The 20,165-nt window shown below is 40.1% G+C and overlaps 1 protein-coding gene and 1 long non-coding RNA gene across 2 annotated transcripts in view; both read right to left on the reverse strand.

The window, feature by feature from the left end:
• Window positions 1-16,921, reverse strand: part of LOC133646084 (C-Jun-amino-terminal kinase-interacting protein 2-like) — a 46,525-nt gene extending 29,604 nt beyond the window's left edge. The window contains exon 1 of the mRNA XM_062041080.1: window positions 16,570-16,921. Coding sequence (XP_061897064.1) covers window positions 16,570-16,634 — 65 coding nt within the window. The 5' untranslated portion in view covers window positions 16,635-16,921. The remainder of the gene's footprint in view (window positions 1-16,569) is intronic.
• Window positions 1,978-3,242, reverse strand: LOC133646088 (uncharacterized). Its single transcript, XR_009825227.1, has 3 exons — window positions 2,710-3,242; window positions 2,270-2,299; window positions 1,978-2,013 (listed from the first exon to the last, which is right to left on the reverse strand). It is a non-coding gene; the product is annotated as an uncharacterized LOC133646088 (long non-coding RNA).
• Window positions 16,922-20,165: the final 3,244 nt, after the last annotated feature.

Consider the following 20,165-nt stretch of genomic DNA (forward strand, 5'->3'; position numbering starts at 1 on the left):
CTCTGAGGACAACCATAACTGCCATGTGGCCCTCAGTGCAAAGGAGTTTGACCCTCCTGGTGTAAAGTCTAGCTGTCGGTCCATCTCCTCACATCACCTGTCAGCTGTGGGTGCACACGTCCAACAGGAAGTGGTGCCGCTCTAAATGCGGAGTGACACATGCTGAGTCAGCATCAGCTGATGCTGCAGAGGCACACCCTGCTGGCGAGCATCCTCCTCCTGCATCTCACTTTGACACATTTCACCCTCCTGCATCTCACTTTGACAAATTTCACCTCTTCCTGCATCCCACTTTGACACATTTCACCTCCTCCTGCATCCCGCTTTGACACATTTCACCTCCTCCTGCATCCCACTTTGACACATTTCACCTCCTCCTGCATCCCACTTTGACACATTTCACCCTCCTGCATCTCACTTTGACACATTTCACCTCCTCCTGCATCCCACTTTGACACATTTCACCCTCCTGCATCCCACTTTGACACATTTCACCTCCTCCTGCATCCCACTTTGACACATTTCACCTCCTCCTGCATCCCACTTTGACACATTTCACCTCCTCCTGCATCCCACTTTGACACATTTCACCCTTCTGCATCTCACTTTGACACATTTCACCTCCTCCTGCATCCCACTTTGACACATTTCACCTTCTCCTGCATCCCACTTTGACACATTTCACCTCCTCCTGCATCCCACTTTGACACATTTCACCTTCTCCTGCATCCCACTTTGACACATTTCACGTCCTCCTGCATCCCACTTTGACACATTTCACCTCCTCCTGCATCCCACTTTGACACATTTCACCTCCTCCTGCATCCCACTTTGACACATTTCACCCTCCTGCATCTCACTTTGACACATTTCACCTCCTCCTGCATCCCACATTGACACATTTCACCCTCCTGCATCTCACTTTGACACATTTCACCTCCTCCTGCATCCCACTTTGACACATTTCACCTCCTCCTGCATCCCACTTTGACACATTTCACCTCCTCCTGCATCCCACTTTGACACATTTCACCTCCTCCTGCATCCCACTTTGACACATTTCACCTCCTCCTGCATCCCACTTTGACACATTTCACCTCCTCCTGCATCTCACTTTGGCACATTTCACCTCCTCCTGCATCTCACTTTGACACATTTCACCTCCTCCTGCATCCCACTTTGACACATTTCACCTCCTCCTGCATCCCACTTTGACACATTTCACCTCCTCCTGCATCCCGCTTTGACACATTTCACCTCCTCCTGCATCCCACTTTGACACATTTCACCTCCTCCTGCATCCCACTTTGACACATTTCACCCTCCTGCATCTCACTTTGACACATTTCACCTCCTCCTGCATCCCACTTTGACACATTTCACCCTCCTGCATCCCACTTTGACACATTTCACCTCCTCCTGCATCCCACTTTGACACATTTCACCTCCTCCTGCATCCCACTTTGACACATTTCACCTCCTCCTGCATCCCACTTTGACACATTTCACCCTTCTGCATCTCACTTTGACACATTTCACCTCCTCCTGCATCCCACTTTGACACATTTCACCTTCTCCTGCATCCCACTTTGACACATTTCACCTCCTCCTGCATCCCACTTTGACACATTTCACCTTCTCCTGCATCCCACTTTGACACATTTCACGTCCTCCTGCATCCCACTTTGACACATTTCACCTCCTCCTGCATCCCACTTTGACACATTTCACCTCCTCCTGCATCCCACTTTGACACATTTCACCCTCCTTCATCTCACTTTGACACATTTCACCTCCTCCTGCATCCCACATTGACACATTTCACCCTCCTGCATCTCACTTTGACACATTTCACCTCCTCCTGCATCCCACTTTGACACATTTCACCTCCTCCTGCATCCCACTTTGACGCATTTCTCCTCCTTCTGCATCCCACTTTGACACATTTCACCCTCCTGCATCTCACTTTGACACATTTCACCTCCTCCTGCATCTCACTTTGACACATTTCACCTCCTCCTGCATCCCACTTTGACACATTTCACCTCCTCCTGCATCCCACTTTGACACATTTCACCTCCTCCTGCATCCCGCTTTGACACATTTCACACCCTCCTGCATCCCACTTTGACACATTTCACCTCCTCCTGCATCTCACTTTGACACATTTCACCTCCTCCTGCATCCCACTTTGACACATTTCACCTCCTCCTGCATCCCACTTTGACACATTTCACCTCCTCCTGCATCCCACTTTGACACATTTCACCCTCCTGCATCCCACTTTGACACATTTCACCTCCTCCTGCATCTCACTTTGACACATTTCACCTCCTCCTGCATCCCACTTTGACACATTTCACCCTCCTGCATCTCACTTTGACACATTTCACCTCCTCCTGCATCCCACTATGACACATTTCACCTCCTCCTGCATCCCATTTTGACACATTTCACCCTCCTGCATCTCACTTTGACACATTTCACCTCCTCCTGCATCCCACTTTGACACATTTCACCCTCCTGCATCTCACTTTGACACATTTCACCTCCTCCTGCATCCCACTTTGACACATTTCACCTCCTCCTGCATCTCACTTTGACACATTTCACCTCCTCCTGCATCTCACTTTGACACATTTCACCTCCTCCTGCATCCCATTTTGACACATTTCACCTCCTCCTGCATCTCACTTTGACACATTTCACCTCCTCCTGCATCTCACTTTGACACATTTCATCTGAGCGTCCACCAAGTCCCACTAGAGCAGGGGTGTCCAACTCAAATACAGAGTGGGCCAAAATTTAAAACTGAACAAATTAACCTTTTAATAGGGACTCAAACAAGTTTTGCATTGAATATTGAACAAGCAAAGCTTATATAACTTTATAGTGACATGCAAAATCGAGTTTCAAATAATAATAATAATTAAAAAATATCAATGGCATATTAAATAAAATTTAAATAAAAATTGAATGCCTCTTTTCTATTTGCAGCCTTCTGAGGTAAATATCAAAATAAACTTTTTCCACAGGCTAATAATAAATTTGAAAATAGAATAACAATAATGAATGAATCAAACATTCAAGCCTTGAAGTAGCAAAGGAAAGTGCACGAATAAAACGTGAATTATTGCTCAGTTTGCTACACTGATTTGCTTTAAAACTGAATATGAGACAAGCAACGCTTATACAACTTAATAGTGCAAAATCAACTTTCAAAAAACAAACGAAAAAACATCAATGGTATATTAAATACAATTTTTTTTTTAAAAAAGGTCATGCCTATTTTCTATTTGCAGCCTTCTGAGGTAAATATCAACATTAACTTGGTGGGTGGGGGCGGGGTTTGGTGGTAGCGGGGGGGTGTATATCGTAGCGTCCTGGAAGAGTTAGTGCTGCAAGGGGTTCTGGGTATTTGTTCTGTTGTGTTACGGTGCGGATGTTCTCCCGAAATGTGTTTGTCATTCTTGTTTGGTGTGGGTTCACAGTCTGGCGCATATTTGTAACAGTGTTCAAGTTGTTTATACGGCCACCCTCAGTGTGACCTGTATGGCTATTGACCAAGTATGCCTTGCATTCACTTATGCTGTTGTATGGAGGAAAAGCAGACGTGACGACAGGTTGTAGAGGACGTTGAAGGCAGTGCCTTTAAGGCACGCCCCCAATATTGTTGTCCGGGTGGAAATCGGGAGATATTCGGGAGAATGGTTGCCCCGAGAGATTTTCGGGAGGGGCTCTGAATGTATGAGTATTAGCGGTGAATGCGGTGTATAATGCCGGCGGGCCAGCTCTAGTGTTAATTTGATATTGCCTCAAGGGCCAAATGAAATTACACGGCGGGCCAAGTTTGACACCCATGCACTAGAATGATCCAACTAGCAAACTTTTACAAACCAAAATATTTCTGCACTTTATCAGCAGCTTTTTGTCCCTCACTTAGACACACAGGACATGTATTTGTACGTTTGATCAAATGTATTCTTATCTAAAATACCATAGTTTGACTAAGGCTGACAAAGGTAATGCAGGGTGTCAAAGTCAAGATGTGGCCCACCACTTCATTTTATTTGGCCCTGGAAATAATATGTATCAATAAAGTACTTTTCTACGGAGCCCCTAAAGGGACATGGGACGAGGGGGAAAATGTATAATTTTTTTTTTTTCTTTTTTTTTTTTACATGTATCTCATGCACACGAGAAACTATCTCGTGCGCAAAAGAAACTTTTTATAAAGTTATAAAAAAAATAATTTTAAATTATGATTTTTTTTTTTTTTTTAGACATGTACCTCGAGATAGTTTCTCGTGCGCACGAGATACATGTCTAAGAAAAATTAGTTTTTTTTGTTTGTTTTTTTTACATGTATCTCGTGCACACGAGAAACTATCCCATGCACACAAGAAACTTTTTATAAAGTTATAAAAAAAAAAGAAAAAAATTATAATTTTTTTTTTTTTTTAGACATGTACCTCGAGATAGTTTCTCGTGTGCACGAGATACATGTCTAAAAAAATTATTATATTTTTTTTTTTACATGTATCTCATGCACACGAGAAACTATCTCGTGCTCAAAAGAAACTTTTCATAAAGTTATAAAAAAAAAATTAAAAAAAGTTATAATTTTTTTTTTTTTTTTAGACATGTACCTCGAGATAGTTTCTCGTGCGCACGAGATACATGTCTAAAAAAAATTATTTTTTAATTTTTTTGTATTTCGTGCACACGAGAAACTATCTCGTGCGCACAAAAAACTTTTTATAAAGTTATAAAAAAAATAAAAAAAATATTTGTATTTTTTTTTAGACATGTACCTCGAAATAGTTTCTCGTGTGCACGAGATACATGTCTAAAAAAAATTATTTTTTCTTTTTTTGACATGTATCTCATGCACACGAGAAACTATCTCGTGCTCAAAAGAAACTTTTCATAAAGTTATAAAAATAAAAAAATAAAAAATTGTAATTTTTTTTTTTTTTTTAGACATGTACCTCGAGATAGTTTCTCGTGCGCACGAGATACATGTCTAAAAAAAATTATTTTTTTATTTTTTTTGACATGTATTTCGTGCACACGAGAAATTATCTCGTGCGCACAAAAAACTTTTTATAATTATAAAAAAAAGAAAAACTTTTTTTTTTTTTTTTTTTTTAGACATGTACCTCGAAATGGTTTCTCGTGTGCACGAGATACATGTCTAAAAAAAAAATTATTTTTATTTTATTTTATAATTTTTTTTTTACATTTATCTAGTGCGCACGAAAAACTAACCTCCCGTGCGCAAGAGAAACTTTCTCTTGCGCACGAGATACATTACTAAAAAAAAATACAAATAAGATAAAATTGTAAAAAAAAATAATTTCCCCCATGTCCCTTTAGGGCAGGAGTCGGGAACCTTTTTGGCTGAGAGAGCCATGAAAGCCAAATATTTTAAAATGTATTTCCGTGAGAGCCGTATAATATTTTTTAACAATGAATACAACTAAATGCTTGCATTTTTAAGTAAGACCAACATTTTTAGAGTATAATAAGTCTCTTATCTTACCATTAATGCGACTTCTGGTGCTGCATGATTTTGCTGATGGCTTTGTAGTCTGGTTGATACGTGGTTATTTTTAACACTGTGATTACCAGCGGAATTAGTCATTACTTATCATGTTAAGCAGTGTCAGCTAAGGTTTATCTGAGAGCCAGATGCAGTCATCAAAAGAGCCACATCTGGCTCTAGAGCCATAGGTTCCCTACCCCTGATGTAGGGTGTCAAAGTCAAGATGTGGCCCACCACTTCTTTTTATTTGGCCCTGGAAATAATATGTATCAATAAAGTACTTTTCTACCGAGCCCCTAAAGGGACCTGGGGGAAAAGAAAAAAAAAGTATAATTTAAAAAAAAAATTTTTTTTTAGACATGTATCTCGTGCGCACGAGAAACTTTTTCTAAAGTTATAAAAAAAAATTTAAAAAATTTGAATTTTTTTTTTTCTTTTAGACATGTATCTCAAGATAGTTTGTCTTGCACACGAGATACATGTCTAAAAAAAATAGTTTGTTTTTTTGGGGGTTTTTTTACATGTATCTCTTGCACACGAGAAACTTTTTATAAAGATAAAAAAAAGAAAAAGATTATAATTTTTTTTTTTTTTTTTAAACATGTACCTCGAGATAGTTTCTCCTGCGCACGAGATACATGTATAAAAAAAAATAATAATATTTTTATTTTATTTTATAATTTTTTTTACATGTATCTGGTGCGCACGAGAAACTATTCCGTGCCCATGAGAAAGTTACATGTCTAAAAAAAAAAAAAAATTATAAATTTTTTTTATTTTTTTATAACTTTATAAAAAGTTTCTCCTGCGCACGAGATACATGTCTAAAAAAATACAAATAAAATAAAATTATAAAAAAAATAATTTCCCCCATGTCCCTTTAGGCCCTAAAGGGACATGGGGGGAAATTATTTTCCCCCATATTATTTCCAGGGCCTTCATTTTATTTGGCCCTGGAAATAATATGTATCAATAAAGTACTTTTCTACGGAGCCCCTAAAGGGACATGGGGGGGGGGGAATTATTTTTTTTTTTTTTTTTTTTTTTTAGACATGTATCTCGTGCGCACGAGAAACTTTTTCTAAAGTTATAAAAAAAAAAAATAGAATTTTTTCTTTTAGACATGTATCTCGAGATAGTTTCTCGTGTGCACAAGATACATGTCTAAAACAAATATTTGTTTTTTTTTTTGTTTTTTTTTACATGTATCTTGTGCACACGAGAAACTTTCTCGTGCACACGAGAAACTTTTTATAAAGTTACAAAAAAATATAATATATATATATATAATTTTTTTTTAGACATCTACCTCGAGATAGTTTCTCGTGCACACGTGATACATGTCTAAAAAATATATATATATTTTTATTTTATTTTATAATTTTTTTTACATGTATCTAGTGCGTACGAGAAACTATCCCGTGCGCACAAGAATGTTTCTCTTGTGCACGAGATAGTTTCTCGTGCGCATGAGGTACATGTCTAAAAAAAAAAAAAAAGATACCTTTTTTTTTTTTTTTTATAACTTTATAAAAAGTTTCTCGTGCACACGAGATACATGTCTAAAAAAAAATACAAATAATATAAAAAATGTTTAAAAATAATTTCCCCCATGTCCCTTTAGGGCAGGGGTCGGGAACCTTTTTGGCTAAGAGAGCCATGAAAGCCAAATATTTTAAAATGTATTTCCTTGAGAGCCGTATAATATTTTTTAACAATGAATACAACTAAATGCTTGCATTTTAAGTAAGACCAACATTTTTAGAGTATAATAAGTCTCTTATCTTACCATTAATACGACTTCTGGTGCTGCATGGTTTTGCTGATGGCTTTGTAGTCTGGTTGATACGTGGTTATTTTTAACACTGTGATTACCAGCGGAATTAGTCATTACTTATCGTGTTAAGCAGTGTCAGCTAAGATTTATCTGAGAGCCAGATGCAGTCATCAAAAGAGCCACATCTGGCTCTAGAGCCATAGGTTCCCTACCCCTGGTGTAGGGTGTCAAAGTCAAGATGTGGCCCACCACTTCTTTTTATTTGGCCCTGGAAATAATATGTATCAATAAAGTACTTTTCTACCGAGCCCCTAAAGGGACATGGGGAGAAAAAAAAAGTATAATTTTTTTTTTTTTTTTTTTTAGACATGTATCTCGTGCGCACGAGAAACTTTTTCTAAAGTTATAAAAAAAAAAAATTAGAATTTTTTTTTTTTTCTTTTAGACATGTATCTCGAGATAGTTTGTCTTGCGCACGAGATACATGTCTAAAAAAAATATTTGTTTTTTTTTTTGTTTAATTTTATTTTTTTTTAGACATGTATCTCGTGCGCACGAGAAACTTTTTCTAAAGTTATAAAAAAAAAAATTTTTTAAATTTGAATATTTTTTTTTTCTTTTAGACATGTATCTCAAGATAGTTTGTCTTGCGCACGAGATAAAAAAAATATTGTTTTTTTTTGTTGATTTTTTTACATGTATCTCTTGCACACCTTGTGTAGGGTGTCAAAGTCAAGATGTGGCCCACCACTTCATTTTATTTGGCCCTGGAAATAATATGTGTCAATAAAGTACTTTTCTACGGAGCCCCTAAAGCAGACCTGGGCATTCTGCGGCCCGCGGGCCGCATCCGGCCCTTTGTGCGTCCCTGTCCGGCCCGCGTGAGGCCAATTCTAAATTACAAAATAAATTTTAAAAAGTATCTATGTCGAGTGTGCAATACAACGGTGCTGCTTTTGTTTTGAAAATCGTTATTTGTATTACTTCCGTGTGGACGTATGCGTGTGCGTGGTTGTGAGTGAATGTGAACAGCTGCAATCACAAATTACAAAATAAAGTTGAAAAAACATCTATGTCGTGCGCGCAATACAACTGTGCTGCTTTTATTTTGAAAATTATTATTTATGGGCGTGTGTCCGTGTGTAACCCGCGAGTGAAGGTGCACATGCAGCGACAAGTGATGCACGGTTTACACCCGAGACGCTAAAAAGAGAAAAGTTGATGAAGAATGGCGTGTTTTCAACAAGACATGGACTGCCAAGCAACGTTTGTGACGACCTGGTCGCATCGTGGTGCGAGGTGTTCTCCCAAGGATGCAGACGGGCTCGGACACAGCTTGCAGGTAGGAAAAATGATTTATTCAAGAACTAAATCAGACAGGAGAAAAAACAAAAGGACTAGCATGGGAGCTAGCAAGCAAAAAAATAGCATAGCCTGAAAGCTAGCAGGAAACAAAGAGGTCGATACTTGTTGCATATGAGCAAATTAGGAAGCCAGGCAGAGTGCTGCCCGGGCGAAGACTAAATAGCCCTCTGATTAGTGCCCGGACCACAGGTGAGCGTTTCGAACACTAACCAGAGGCAGCTGAGCATAATCTGCCGTCATGACAACAGAAACGAACAAACACAAGGTGCTGAAAACACTTGTGACTAGAAAACTTAAAACTATGATCCGGGCAGCGGATCATAACAGTACCCCCCCCTAAAAGGACAGATTCCAGATGTCCCTTTAAAACAAAAAAAACCAACTGGAACCAGAAAAAAAAAAACAAGCAATAGTTCACGAGTCAAGGGCGGGCGGGGGGGTGACTTGGTGGTGGGTCGCCAGGCCACATGTCCCCGAATCCACCGGGGAAGGGTCAGGTGGCGGCGGCGAATGGAACGCCGCCGCCGCTGGCGAGGCGGGCGAGGCGGGCGACCACGGTAAGGCCACATTCGTGGCCGCCGAGAAGGTGGGCGTGAGTGGCGCCAGAATTTCAGCAGCCTCTGAGTCCTCTGAGAGAGCTGCTTGCGCAGCCGGACCACTCGAGGTCGCTGAGACGTCGCCGTGGAAGCGGTAGGTGTCGACGTCGCCGTGGCAGCCGGTGTCGACGTCGCCGTGGCAGCCGGAGTCGCTGTCGTGGCAGCCGGAGTCGCCGCTGTCGTGGCAGCAGGAGTCGCCGCTGTCGTGGCAGCAGGAGTCGCTGTCGTGGCAGCCGGAGTCGCTGTCGTGGCAGCCGGAGTCGCTGTCGTGGCAGCCGGAGTCGCTGTCGTGGCAGCCGGAGTCGCTGTCGTGGCAGCAGGAGTCGCTGTCGTGGCAGCAGGAGTCGCTGTCGTGGCAGCAGGAGTCGCTGTCGTGGCAGCAGGAGTCGCTGTCGTGGCAGCAGGAGTCGCTGTCGTGGCAGCAGGAGTCGCTATCGTGGCAGCCGGAGTCGCTGGTGCGAGAACCAGTCGTGGTACAGGTGCTGGTGCGAGAACCAGCCGTGGTGCAGGTACTGGTGCGAGAACCAGTCGTGGTGCAGGTACTGGTGCGAGAACCAGTCGTGGTGCAGGTACTGGTGCGAGAACCAGTCGTGGTGCAGGTACTGGTGCGAGAACCAGTCGTGGTGCAGGTACTGGTGCGAGAACCAGTCGTGGTGCAGGTACTGGTGCGAGAACCAGTCGTGGTGCAGGTACTGGTGCGAGAACCAGTCGTGGTGCAGGTACTGGTGCGGGGACCAGCCGTGGAGCAGGTACTGGTGCGGGGACCAGCCGTGGAGCAGGTACTGGTGCGGGGACCAGCCGTGGAGCAGGTACTGGTGCGGGAACCAGCCGAGGTACAGGTACTGGTGTGAGAACCAGTCGAGGTGCAGGTACTGGTACCTGTGGTGGAGCTGGTGCTAGCCTTAGCCTTGGCGCTAGCTTAGGTGCAGGTGGCCTAGCTGGCGGTTGCGGCTTAGCAGGTTGTCGGACTGGTGGCGGTGGCCGAGCAGGAGGTTGCGGCTTAGCACGCCGTTGTGCCACCCCACTCGCACAGCTCCCAGTACTAGCCCCCCCCTCAAAAAGCGGATCCCAGACGCGCTCCTTGCGGATTGGAACCGTCTTCAAGGGTGGGTGGAGGGAGGTCAGGGGGGGGGCTGAATCCTCTCCTCTAAATTGTCCAAAATGTCTATTGTCACCCCACACTTGAGACTGGGACTGACTAGATTTAGTCCTTAAAAAAATGTCCTGATAATGATTTATTGCAGAATTAAAGTCACTTGAAAATGGCTGGCAGGAAGAATTGACATAATGTCTAAAAAAGTCTTTGTCTATGACGTCATCTAAAATGGACGGGACAACGTCATCAAGCGGCGTGTCATCAGGGGGTGCCGACGGAATGACGTCATAGCTGCAGTCCCAGTGATTGACAGGCCAGTCATAACAATCATCGGTAAGGTAGTTGATGGGCTTAACAGACCTTTGAAGAGGGAAATCTTGGGCTGAATGTAGCTTGCTGTGTACCGGTGGAGGAGTTTGAGGGAGTGGCGCGTCTTGGCAGCGAAGTGAAGACCTCTTGGGTGGCTTCCGTCTTCGCTGACGCGTCCGGTGGTGCGGAGGTGTGGCGATGTCCTCGGGCCAAACGGAGTGGATTGGGACCAACTTTCCGTTAGGACCCCAGATCAGGTCCTGGCGCTCCGAGGGGGAGTAGCGGAGAGTCTCCGCCTCCATCGCTCGCAACACCATCCATGCACCTTCGTCCATCTCCTCCGACATGCTCGCTGCGAGAGAACTTCTTCTTGCTGGCTTCCTACTGTGACGACCTGGTCGCATCGTGGTGCGAGGTGTTCTCCCAAGGATGCAGACGGGCTCGGACACAGCTTGCAGGTAGGAAAAATGATTTATTCAAGAACTAAATCAGACAGGAGAAAAAACAAAAGGACTAGCATGGGAGCTAGCAAGCAAAAAAATAGCATAGCCTGAAAGCTAGCAGGAAACAAAGAGGTCGATACTTGTTGCATATGAGCAAATTAGGAAGCCAGGCAGAGTGCTGCCCGGGCGAAGACTAAATAGCCCTCTGATTAGTGCCCGGACCACAGGTGAGCGTTTCGAACACTAACCAGAGGCAGCTGAGCATAATCTGCCGTCATGACAACAGAAACGAACAAACACAAGGTGCTGAAAACACATGTGACTAGAAAACTTAAAACTATGATCCGGGCAGCGGATCATAACAACGTTCCCTCTAAGGTGCGTGCCTGCGCAATTGCGCACTGCTCAAGCGTCCGCTGCGCGCAGCAAATATATGCCGCGCACCAAATCAAATCCTATCTGAATTCTAAACCAAATAAACATATTTATTCTACATAATTTTGCAATGCAACTTTGAGTGACAGTGACAACAAGCGGCCCTAACGGTGTTCGTCAACACCGTTCAATTATTGTAACGTCTATCGAGATGCTTCGAGGACAGGAATTATATCCATCACTTTATTGAGCAAAACTGTTTATATTCAGCCATAACCACACCAAAAACATGAGTAAAACAATTCTATGTCGAAAAACTAGTCATTTTCTGCTGTACAAACCAGGCCAAAACCAACTTGTCATCTGTCACCAACACGCATAGCACTAAACCACTGGTGCGTTTATGGCCACACAAAAAGTCGGACAACTCAAACACCACACAAAGTTACACTATGACTCCTCAGTCATACGTGTGCTTATTTTACTGTCATTTATTATTAATGTTAATTTATTTATATTAATCATGGAATGCTGTTACATACACTATGTTGAAGTATTACTATTATTATTAATTATTATTATTAATATTATTTATCTTACGGTGTATATATAAAAAATAATATTGAGCAAAATTTAATTGAAATATTGTTGATGTGGCCCTCCAGCAGTGCTCGGGTTGCTCGTGCGGCCCCCGGTAAAATTAATTGCCCACCCCTGCCCTAAAGGGACATGGGGGGGGGGAATGTATATATATATATTTTTTTAGACATGCACGAAACTAAAGGGACATGGGGGAGAAAAAAAAGCATAATTTTATTTCATTTATTTTTTTAGACATGTATCTCGTGCGCACGAGAAACTTTTTCTAAAGTTATAAAAAAAAAAAAAAAAAAAAATTATAATTTTTTTTTTTTTTAGACATGTACCTCGAGATAGTTTCTCGTGCGCACGAGATACATGTGTAAAAAAAAATAATAATGTTTTTATTTTATTTAATTTTTTTTTTTTGATGACTGCCAGATGCAGTTATCAAAAGAGCCACATATGGCTCTAGAGCCATAGGTTCCCTACCCCTGCCCTAAAGGGACATGGGGGAGAGAAAAAAAAAGTATAATTTTTATTTTTTATTTTTTTTTAGACATGTATCTCGAGAAAGTTTCTGGTGCGCACGAGATACATGTCTAAAAAGAATATTTTATTTTTTTAATTTTTTTTTTACATGTATCTCGTGCGCACGAGAAACTTTTTCTAAAGTTATAAAAAAAAAATAAGCCCGTGACCTTCGATCCCTCAGGCTGTACTGTATCAACAAGCGACATCAGTGTGTAAAGGATATCACCACATGGGCTCAGGAACACTTCAGAAACCCACTGTCAGTAACTACAGTTGGTCGCTACATCTGTAAGTGCAAGTTAAAACTCTCCTATGCAAGGCGAAAACCGTTTATCAACAACACCCAGAAACGCCGTCTACTTCGCTGGGCCTGAGCTCATCTAAGATGGACTGATACAAAGTGGAAAAGTGTTCTGTGGTCTGACGAGTCCACATTTCAAATTGTTTTTGGAAACTGTGGACGTCGTGTCCTCCAGACCAAAGAGGAAAAGAACCATCCGTTATAGGCGCAAAGTGTAAAAGGCAGCATGTGTGATGGTATGGGGGTGTATTAGTGCCCAAGACGTGGGTAACTTACACATCTGTGAAGGCACCATTAATGCTGAAAGGTACGTACAGGTTTTGGAGCAACGTTATCATGGACGCCCCTGCTTATTTCAGCAAGACAATGCCAAGCTACGTGTTACAACAGTGTGGCTTCATAGTAAAATAGTGCGGGTACTAGACTGGCCTGCCTGTAGTCCAGACTTCAGACTAGTCCGCATTGCTCTAAACAGTCATGTTATGATATCACTCCAAAAGAAGTATGATTATGAGGATTATGTGAGAGCAGGTTGAAGATGTTGTGGTCCTTCCTAGTCCACAACTAGAGACTGACCACGTGACAAAGAAAGACATCCAAGACCAGAACTAAGAATTATGGTCACTTTTCATTTGGAAACACTAAAAGTGTCATTTTGTTCCTAGTAGTTGTTCCTCTAATAACTATTTGTCTGTCTGCTGGTGATGACCTTCCATTTAGTCTTAGGGCCTACAACTCTAGGCCAGACGTGTCACTGAGGGCCACATGGCACTTATGTGTGGCCCCAGAGGGCCGCTTCTAACAGTCTATACTATTATTACACCTTTTTTTGATGCATTTTATTAGTAGATTTTTTTTAAACTAAAATGTAAGTAATAAAGTCACCTCAAAATGTAGTGTATATTACTGTAAATGTAGTGTATATAACTGTAAATGTAGTGTATATTACTGTAAATGTAGTGTATATAACTGTAAATGTAGTGTATATGACTGTACATGTAGTGTATATTACTGTACATGTAGTGTATATTACTGTACATGTGTATATTACTGTACATGTAGTGTATATTACTGTACATGTAGTGTATTTTACTGTAAATGTAGTGTCTATTACTGTACATGTAGTGTATATTACTGTACATGTAGTGTATATTACTGTAAATGTAGTGTCTATTACTGTACATGTAGTGTATATTACTGTAAATGTAGTGTATTTTACTGTAAATGTAGTGTCTATTACTGTACATGTAGTGTATATTACTGTACATGTAGTGTATTTTACTGTAAATGTAGTGTCTATTACTGTACATGTGTATATTACTGTAAATGTAGTGTATATTACTGTAAATGGGAAAACACTACTGTTGTTTTTATGGTAGAAAAAAAGAAGAAAAAGGCAGCTCAGTTGCCAGAATTTTACTGTAAAATTTACATTTATTTTTTTACTGTAATTTTTTTTTTTTAAATGCAATTTTACAGGAAAATGTTGGCACCTGAGCTGCCAGTTTGTTTGTTAGCTGTTGTTTTGGTTTATTTTTACCACAAATCAACAAGTGTATATGTTTGGGTGTATTACTGTAAATGCCAAAACGGCACCACAGTTTATTACAGTAAAAAAAAAGGACAGTTTTTTTTTTTCATTGAGAGAAAAATGGTGTAGAAATCACAGTAAATGTCACAATTTGACCATGAAATTTATTGCTACTTTTACTTTGCACAATTTGATGGGTAACTTGCTTGGAAATCATTATTAGTAGTATTTATTTCTATTTACATAATAATAATAATAATAATAATGATAATAATATATTTTATTTGTAAAAAGCTCTTTACATTGAGCAAACAACCTCAAAGTGCTACAGTGTATTAAAAAACAAATAAAAAGGTAATACAAATAAAAACTAGAACAGCGTAATAGCTAGTATGCATACATCTAAAAAAAGGCTTTTTTTAAAAAAGAAGGGTTTTCAAGCCTTTTTTAAAAGCATCCACAGTCTGTGGTGCCCTCAGGTGGTCAGGGAGAGCGTTCCACAGACTGGGAGCGGCGGAGCAGAAGTCTCCCATTGTTCCTAGCTTTGTCCTCATTATTATTAGTATTAATTTCTATTTTAAAACATGGTTTGAATGTTTGATCCTATATAATTAGACAATATTAACATCATTTATGGAGTACATATATATATATATTTATTTATTTTTTCTCTCCCAAAATAGAAAGAAAGAATATATTTAGTAAGAAAAGTGGCTTTCTGCTCCGCCGCTCCCAGTCTGTGGAACGCTCTCCCTGACCACCTGAGGGCACCACAGACTGTGGATGCTTTTAAAAAAGGCTTAAAAACCCTTCTTTTTAAAAAAAAAAGCCTTTTTTTAGATGTATGCATACTAGCTATTACGCTGTTCTAGTTTTTATTTGTATTACCTTTTTATTTGTTTTTCAATACACTGTAGCACTTTGAGGTTGTTTGCTCAATGTAAAGAGCTTTTTACAAATAAAATCTATTATTACAGGACTTATTTTCACCGTGCAACATGCACACGCCCCAATGTGCCTCACCTTCCTTAGCAACACTAAAACACAACAACATTCTACACACACACCACATCCTTCTAATGAGACCAGATATATACAATAATACAGAGCATCCACAAAGACCGGGGCTTTCTGCTCCGCCGCTCCAGGTCTGTGGAACGCTCTCCCTGACCACCTGAGGGCACCACAGACTGTGGATGCTTTTAAAAAAGGCTTAAAAACCCTTCTTTTTAAAAAAAAAAGCCTTTTTTTAGATGTATGCATACTAGCTATTACGCTGTTCTAGTTTTTATTTGTATTACCTTTTTATTTGTTTTTCAATACACTGTAGCACTTTGAGGTTGTTTGCTCAATGTAAAGAGCTTTTTACAAATAAAATCTATTATTACAGGACTTATTTTCACCGTGCAACATGCACACGCCCCAATGTGCCTCACCTTCCTTAGCAACACTAAAACACAACAACATTCTACACACACACCACATCCTTCTAATGAGACCAGATATATACAATAATACAGAGCATCCACAAAGACCAGGGCTTTCTGCTCCGCCGCTCCCAGTCTGTGGAACGCTCTCCCTGACCACCTGAGGGCACCACAGACTGTGGATGCTTTTTTTTTTTTTTTTTAAAGCCTTTTTATAGACATATGAATACTAGTTCTAGCTATTAGGCTGTTCTAGTTTTTTTTTTTTTTTTTTTTTTTTTTTAATCTTTTTTTTTTTTTTTTTTCAATACACTGTAGCACTTTGAGGTTGTTTGCGCAATGTAAAGTGCTTTTACAAATAAAATCTATTATTATTATTATTACAAAAGTACTTCATTGATGCATATTATTTCCAGGGGCCAAATTTGGCCCCCGGGCCTTGACTTTGACAACCTGTGCTTTAAGGCGATGTTGTACGATAAATCCCCTCTGGCATCAATCACAATCAGGGCGTGGCCTGTTCGGCAACAACAACAACCACCACTTCCGGTCACATCTGCTGTGTGATGGGGAATATATTGTTCCTATTAATGATCCGACCATTGTTTCCCGTCACATGACGTGGAGGCTTAATCCACGCTGCGTGAAAAGCCCCCCCCCCATCCCCCCACCCAGCGTGTTATGTTACCTGCAGCCGGGGGGGGAGAGGGAGTGGAAGGTGGAGAGGGAGAACATCTCAGCCCGGTCCGCCATCTTCTGACTCACAGCCGCTGCAGACAATCAAGAGCAGTCCATCCACGGCAAGGGCGAGTATCTCCTCCACGCACACGATCCACGGATCTTCACAGCAGGGACCAGCTAGGCCGCTCGGATCAGACCAGCTCGCTGGGCGTCATCGAGTCGTGCAGACGGGAGGAGGATGACGGCCGGAGCCTGGGTACGTGCAGCAGGTCCGCGAGGGGGAAACACGTCCGACACGGCGTCTGTGGATGCTGCGTGGGTCGGCAGTGCGGAGACTGGGAGGAGAGGAGAGAGGAGGAGAGGAGAGGAGAGGAGAGGAGAGCGTCACCGAGTGGGATGCAGGAAGAGGGAGGAGAGGGATGCTCCACCGCCGGTGACGTCATCTAAAAAATAAAGAACACTGCGCGTTAAAATGTTATATTTATATATTTACATATTTACAAAGTTATTTGTTGTGTACATGAGTCCGTACGTGAATATGTTTATATTCATTATAATGTCTTTGTTCGTTATATAATAGTTTAGTACACACAGTGCAGTTACCCACATGTGCCACTAGAGGTCACTCACTGCCCAGCAATGTCCAGGCAAGAAGTTGTTGACGTCACGCCTCAATTCTACTTCCGCTAAGTAGCAGTGATGACAATAATAACAACAATGTTGTCAACTTTTTTTCACTAAGTAGCACCTCAGAAAACACTACAACCACCACCATGATGATATTAAATACAGTAGTGTAGTAGACCTAAGTATTCATTAAGTACCACCATGATGACACTAAATACAGTAGTGTAGTAGACCTAAGTATTCATTAAGTACCACCATGATGACTCTAAATACAGTAGTGTAGTACACCTAAGTATTCATTAAGTACCACCATGATGACTCTAAATACAGTAGTGTAGTACACCTAAGTATTCATTAAGTACCACCATGATGACACTAAATACAGTAGTGTAGTAGACCTAAGTATTCATTAAGTACCACCATGATGACACTAAATACAGTAGTGTAGTAGACCTAAGTATTCATTAAGTACCACCATGATGACTCTAAATACAGTAGTGTAGTACACCTAAGTATTCATTAAGTACCACCATGATGACTCTAAATACAGTAGTGTAGTACACCTAAGTATTCATTAAGTACCACCATGATGACACTAAATACAGTAGTGTAGTAGACCTAAGTATTCATTAAGTACCACCATGATGACACTAAATACAGTAGTGTAGTAGACCTAAGTATTCATTAAGTACCACCATGATGACTCTAAATACAGTAGTGTAGTACACCTAAGTATTCATTAAGTACCACCATGATGACACTAAATACAGTAGTGTAGTAGACCTAAGTATTCATTAAGTACCACCATGATGACAACATTAAATACAGTAGTGTAGTAGACCTAAGTATTCATTAAGTACCACCATAATGATATTAAATACAGTAGTGTAGTAGACCTACGTATTCATTAAGTACCACCATAATGACACTAAATACAGTAGTGTAGTAGACCTAAGTATTCATTAAGTACCACCATGATGACAACATTAAATACAGTAGTGTAGTAGACCTAAGTATTCATTAAGTACCACCATAATGACAACATTAAATACAGTAGTGTAGTAGACCTAAGTATTCATTAAGTACCACCATGATGACTCTAAATACAGTAGTGTAGTACACCTAAGTATTCATTAAGTACCACCATGATGACACTAAATACAGTAGTGTAGTAGACCTAAGTATTCATTAAGTACCACCATGATGACAACATTAAATACAGTAGTGTAGTAGACCTAAGTATTCATTAAGTACCACCATAATGATATTAAATACAGTAGTGTAGTAGACCTACGTATTCATTAAGTACCACCATAATGACACTAAATACAGTAGTGTAGTAGACCTAAGTATTCATTAAGTACCACCATGATGACAACATTAAATACAGTAGTGTAGTAGACCTAAGTATTCATTAAGTACCACCATAATGACAACATTAAATACAGTAGTGTAGTAGACCTAAGTATTCATTAAGTACCACCATAATGACAACATTAAATACAGTAGTGTAGTAGGCCTAAGTATTCATTAAGTACCACCATAATGATATGAAATACAGTAGTGTAGTAGACCTAAGTATTCATTAAGTACCACCATGATGACATTGAATACAGTAGTGTAGTAGACCTAAGTATTCATTAAGTACCACCATAATGATATGAAATACAGTAGTGTAGTAGACCTAAGTATTCATTAAGTACCACCATGATGACATTAAATACAGTAGTGTAGTAGACCTAAGTATTCATTAAGTACCACCATAATGACAGCATTAAATACAGTAGTGTAGTAGACCTAAGTATTCATTAAGTACCACCATAATGATATGAAATACAGTAGTGTAGTAGACCTAAGTATTCATTAAGTACCACCATGATGACATTAAATACAGTAGTGTAGTAGACCTAAGTATTCATTAAGTACCACCATAATGACTACATTAAATACAGTAGTGTAGTAGACCTAAGTATTCATTAAGTACCACCATAATGACAACATTAAATACAGTAGTGTAGTAGACCTAAGTATTCATTAAGTACCACCATAATGACAACATTAAATACAGTAGTGTAGTAGACCTAAGTATTCATTAAGTACCACCATAATGACATTAAATACAGTAGTGTAGTAGACCTAAGTATTCATTAAGTACCACCATAATGACAACATTAAATACAGTAGTGTAGTAGACCTAAGTATTCATTAAGTACCACCATGATGACACTAAATACAGTAGTGTAGTAGACCTAAGTATTCATTAAGTACCACCATGATGACTCTAAATACAGTAGTGTAGTACACCTAAGTATTCATTAAGTACCACCATGATGACTCTAAATACAGTAGTGTAGTACACCTAAGTATTCATTAAGTACCACCATGATGACACTAAATACAGTAGTGTAGTAGACCTAAGTATTCATTAAGTACCACCATGATGACACTAAATACAGTAGTGTAGTAGACCTAAGTATTCATTAAGTACCACCATGATGACTCTAAATACAGTAGTGTAGTACACCTAAGTATTCATTAAGTACCACCATGATGACTCTAAATACAGTAGTGTAGTACACCTAAGTATTCATTAAGTACCACCATGATGACACTAAATACAGTAGTGTAGTAGACCTAAGTATTCATTAAGTACCACCATGATGACACTAAATACAGTAGTGTAGTAGACCTAAGTATTCATTAAGTACCACCATGATGACTCTAAATACAGTAGTGTAGTACACCTAAGTATTCATTAAGTACCACCATGATGACACTAAATACAGTAGTGTAGTAGACCTAAGTATTCATTAAGTACCACCATGATGACAACATTAAATACAGTAGTGTAGTAGACCTAAGTATTCATTAAGTACCACCATAATGATATTAAATACAGTAGTGTAGTAGACCTACGTATTCATTAAGTACCACCATAATGACACTAAATACAGTAGTGTAGTAGACCTAAGTATT

This window comes from Entelurus aequoreus, linkage group LG03 (genome assembly GCF_033978785.1).
Source record: "Entelurus aequoreus isolate RoL-2023_Sb linkage group LG03, RoL_Eaeq_v1.1, whole genome shotgun sequence".
NCBI lineage: Eukaryota > Metazoa > Chordata > Actinopteri > Syngnathiformes > Syngnathidae > Entelurus > Entelurus aequoreus.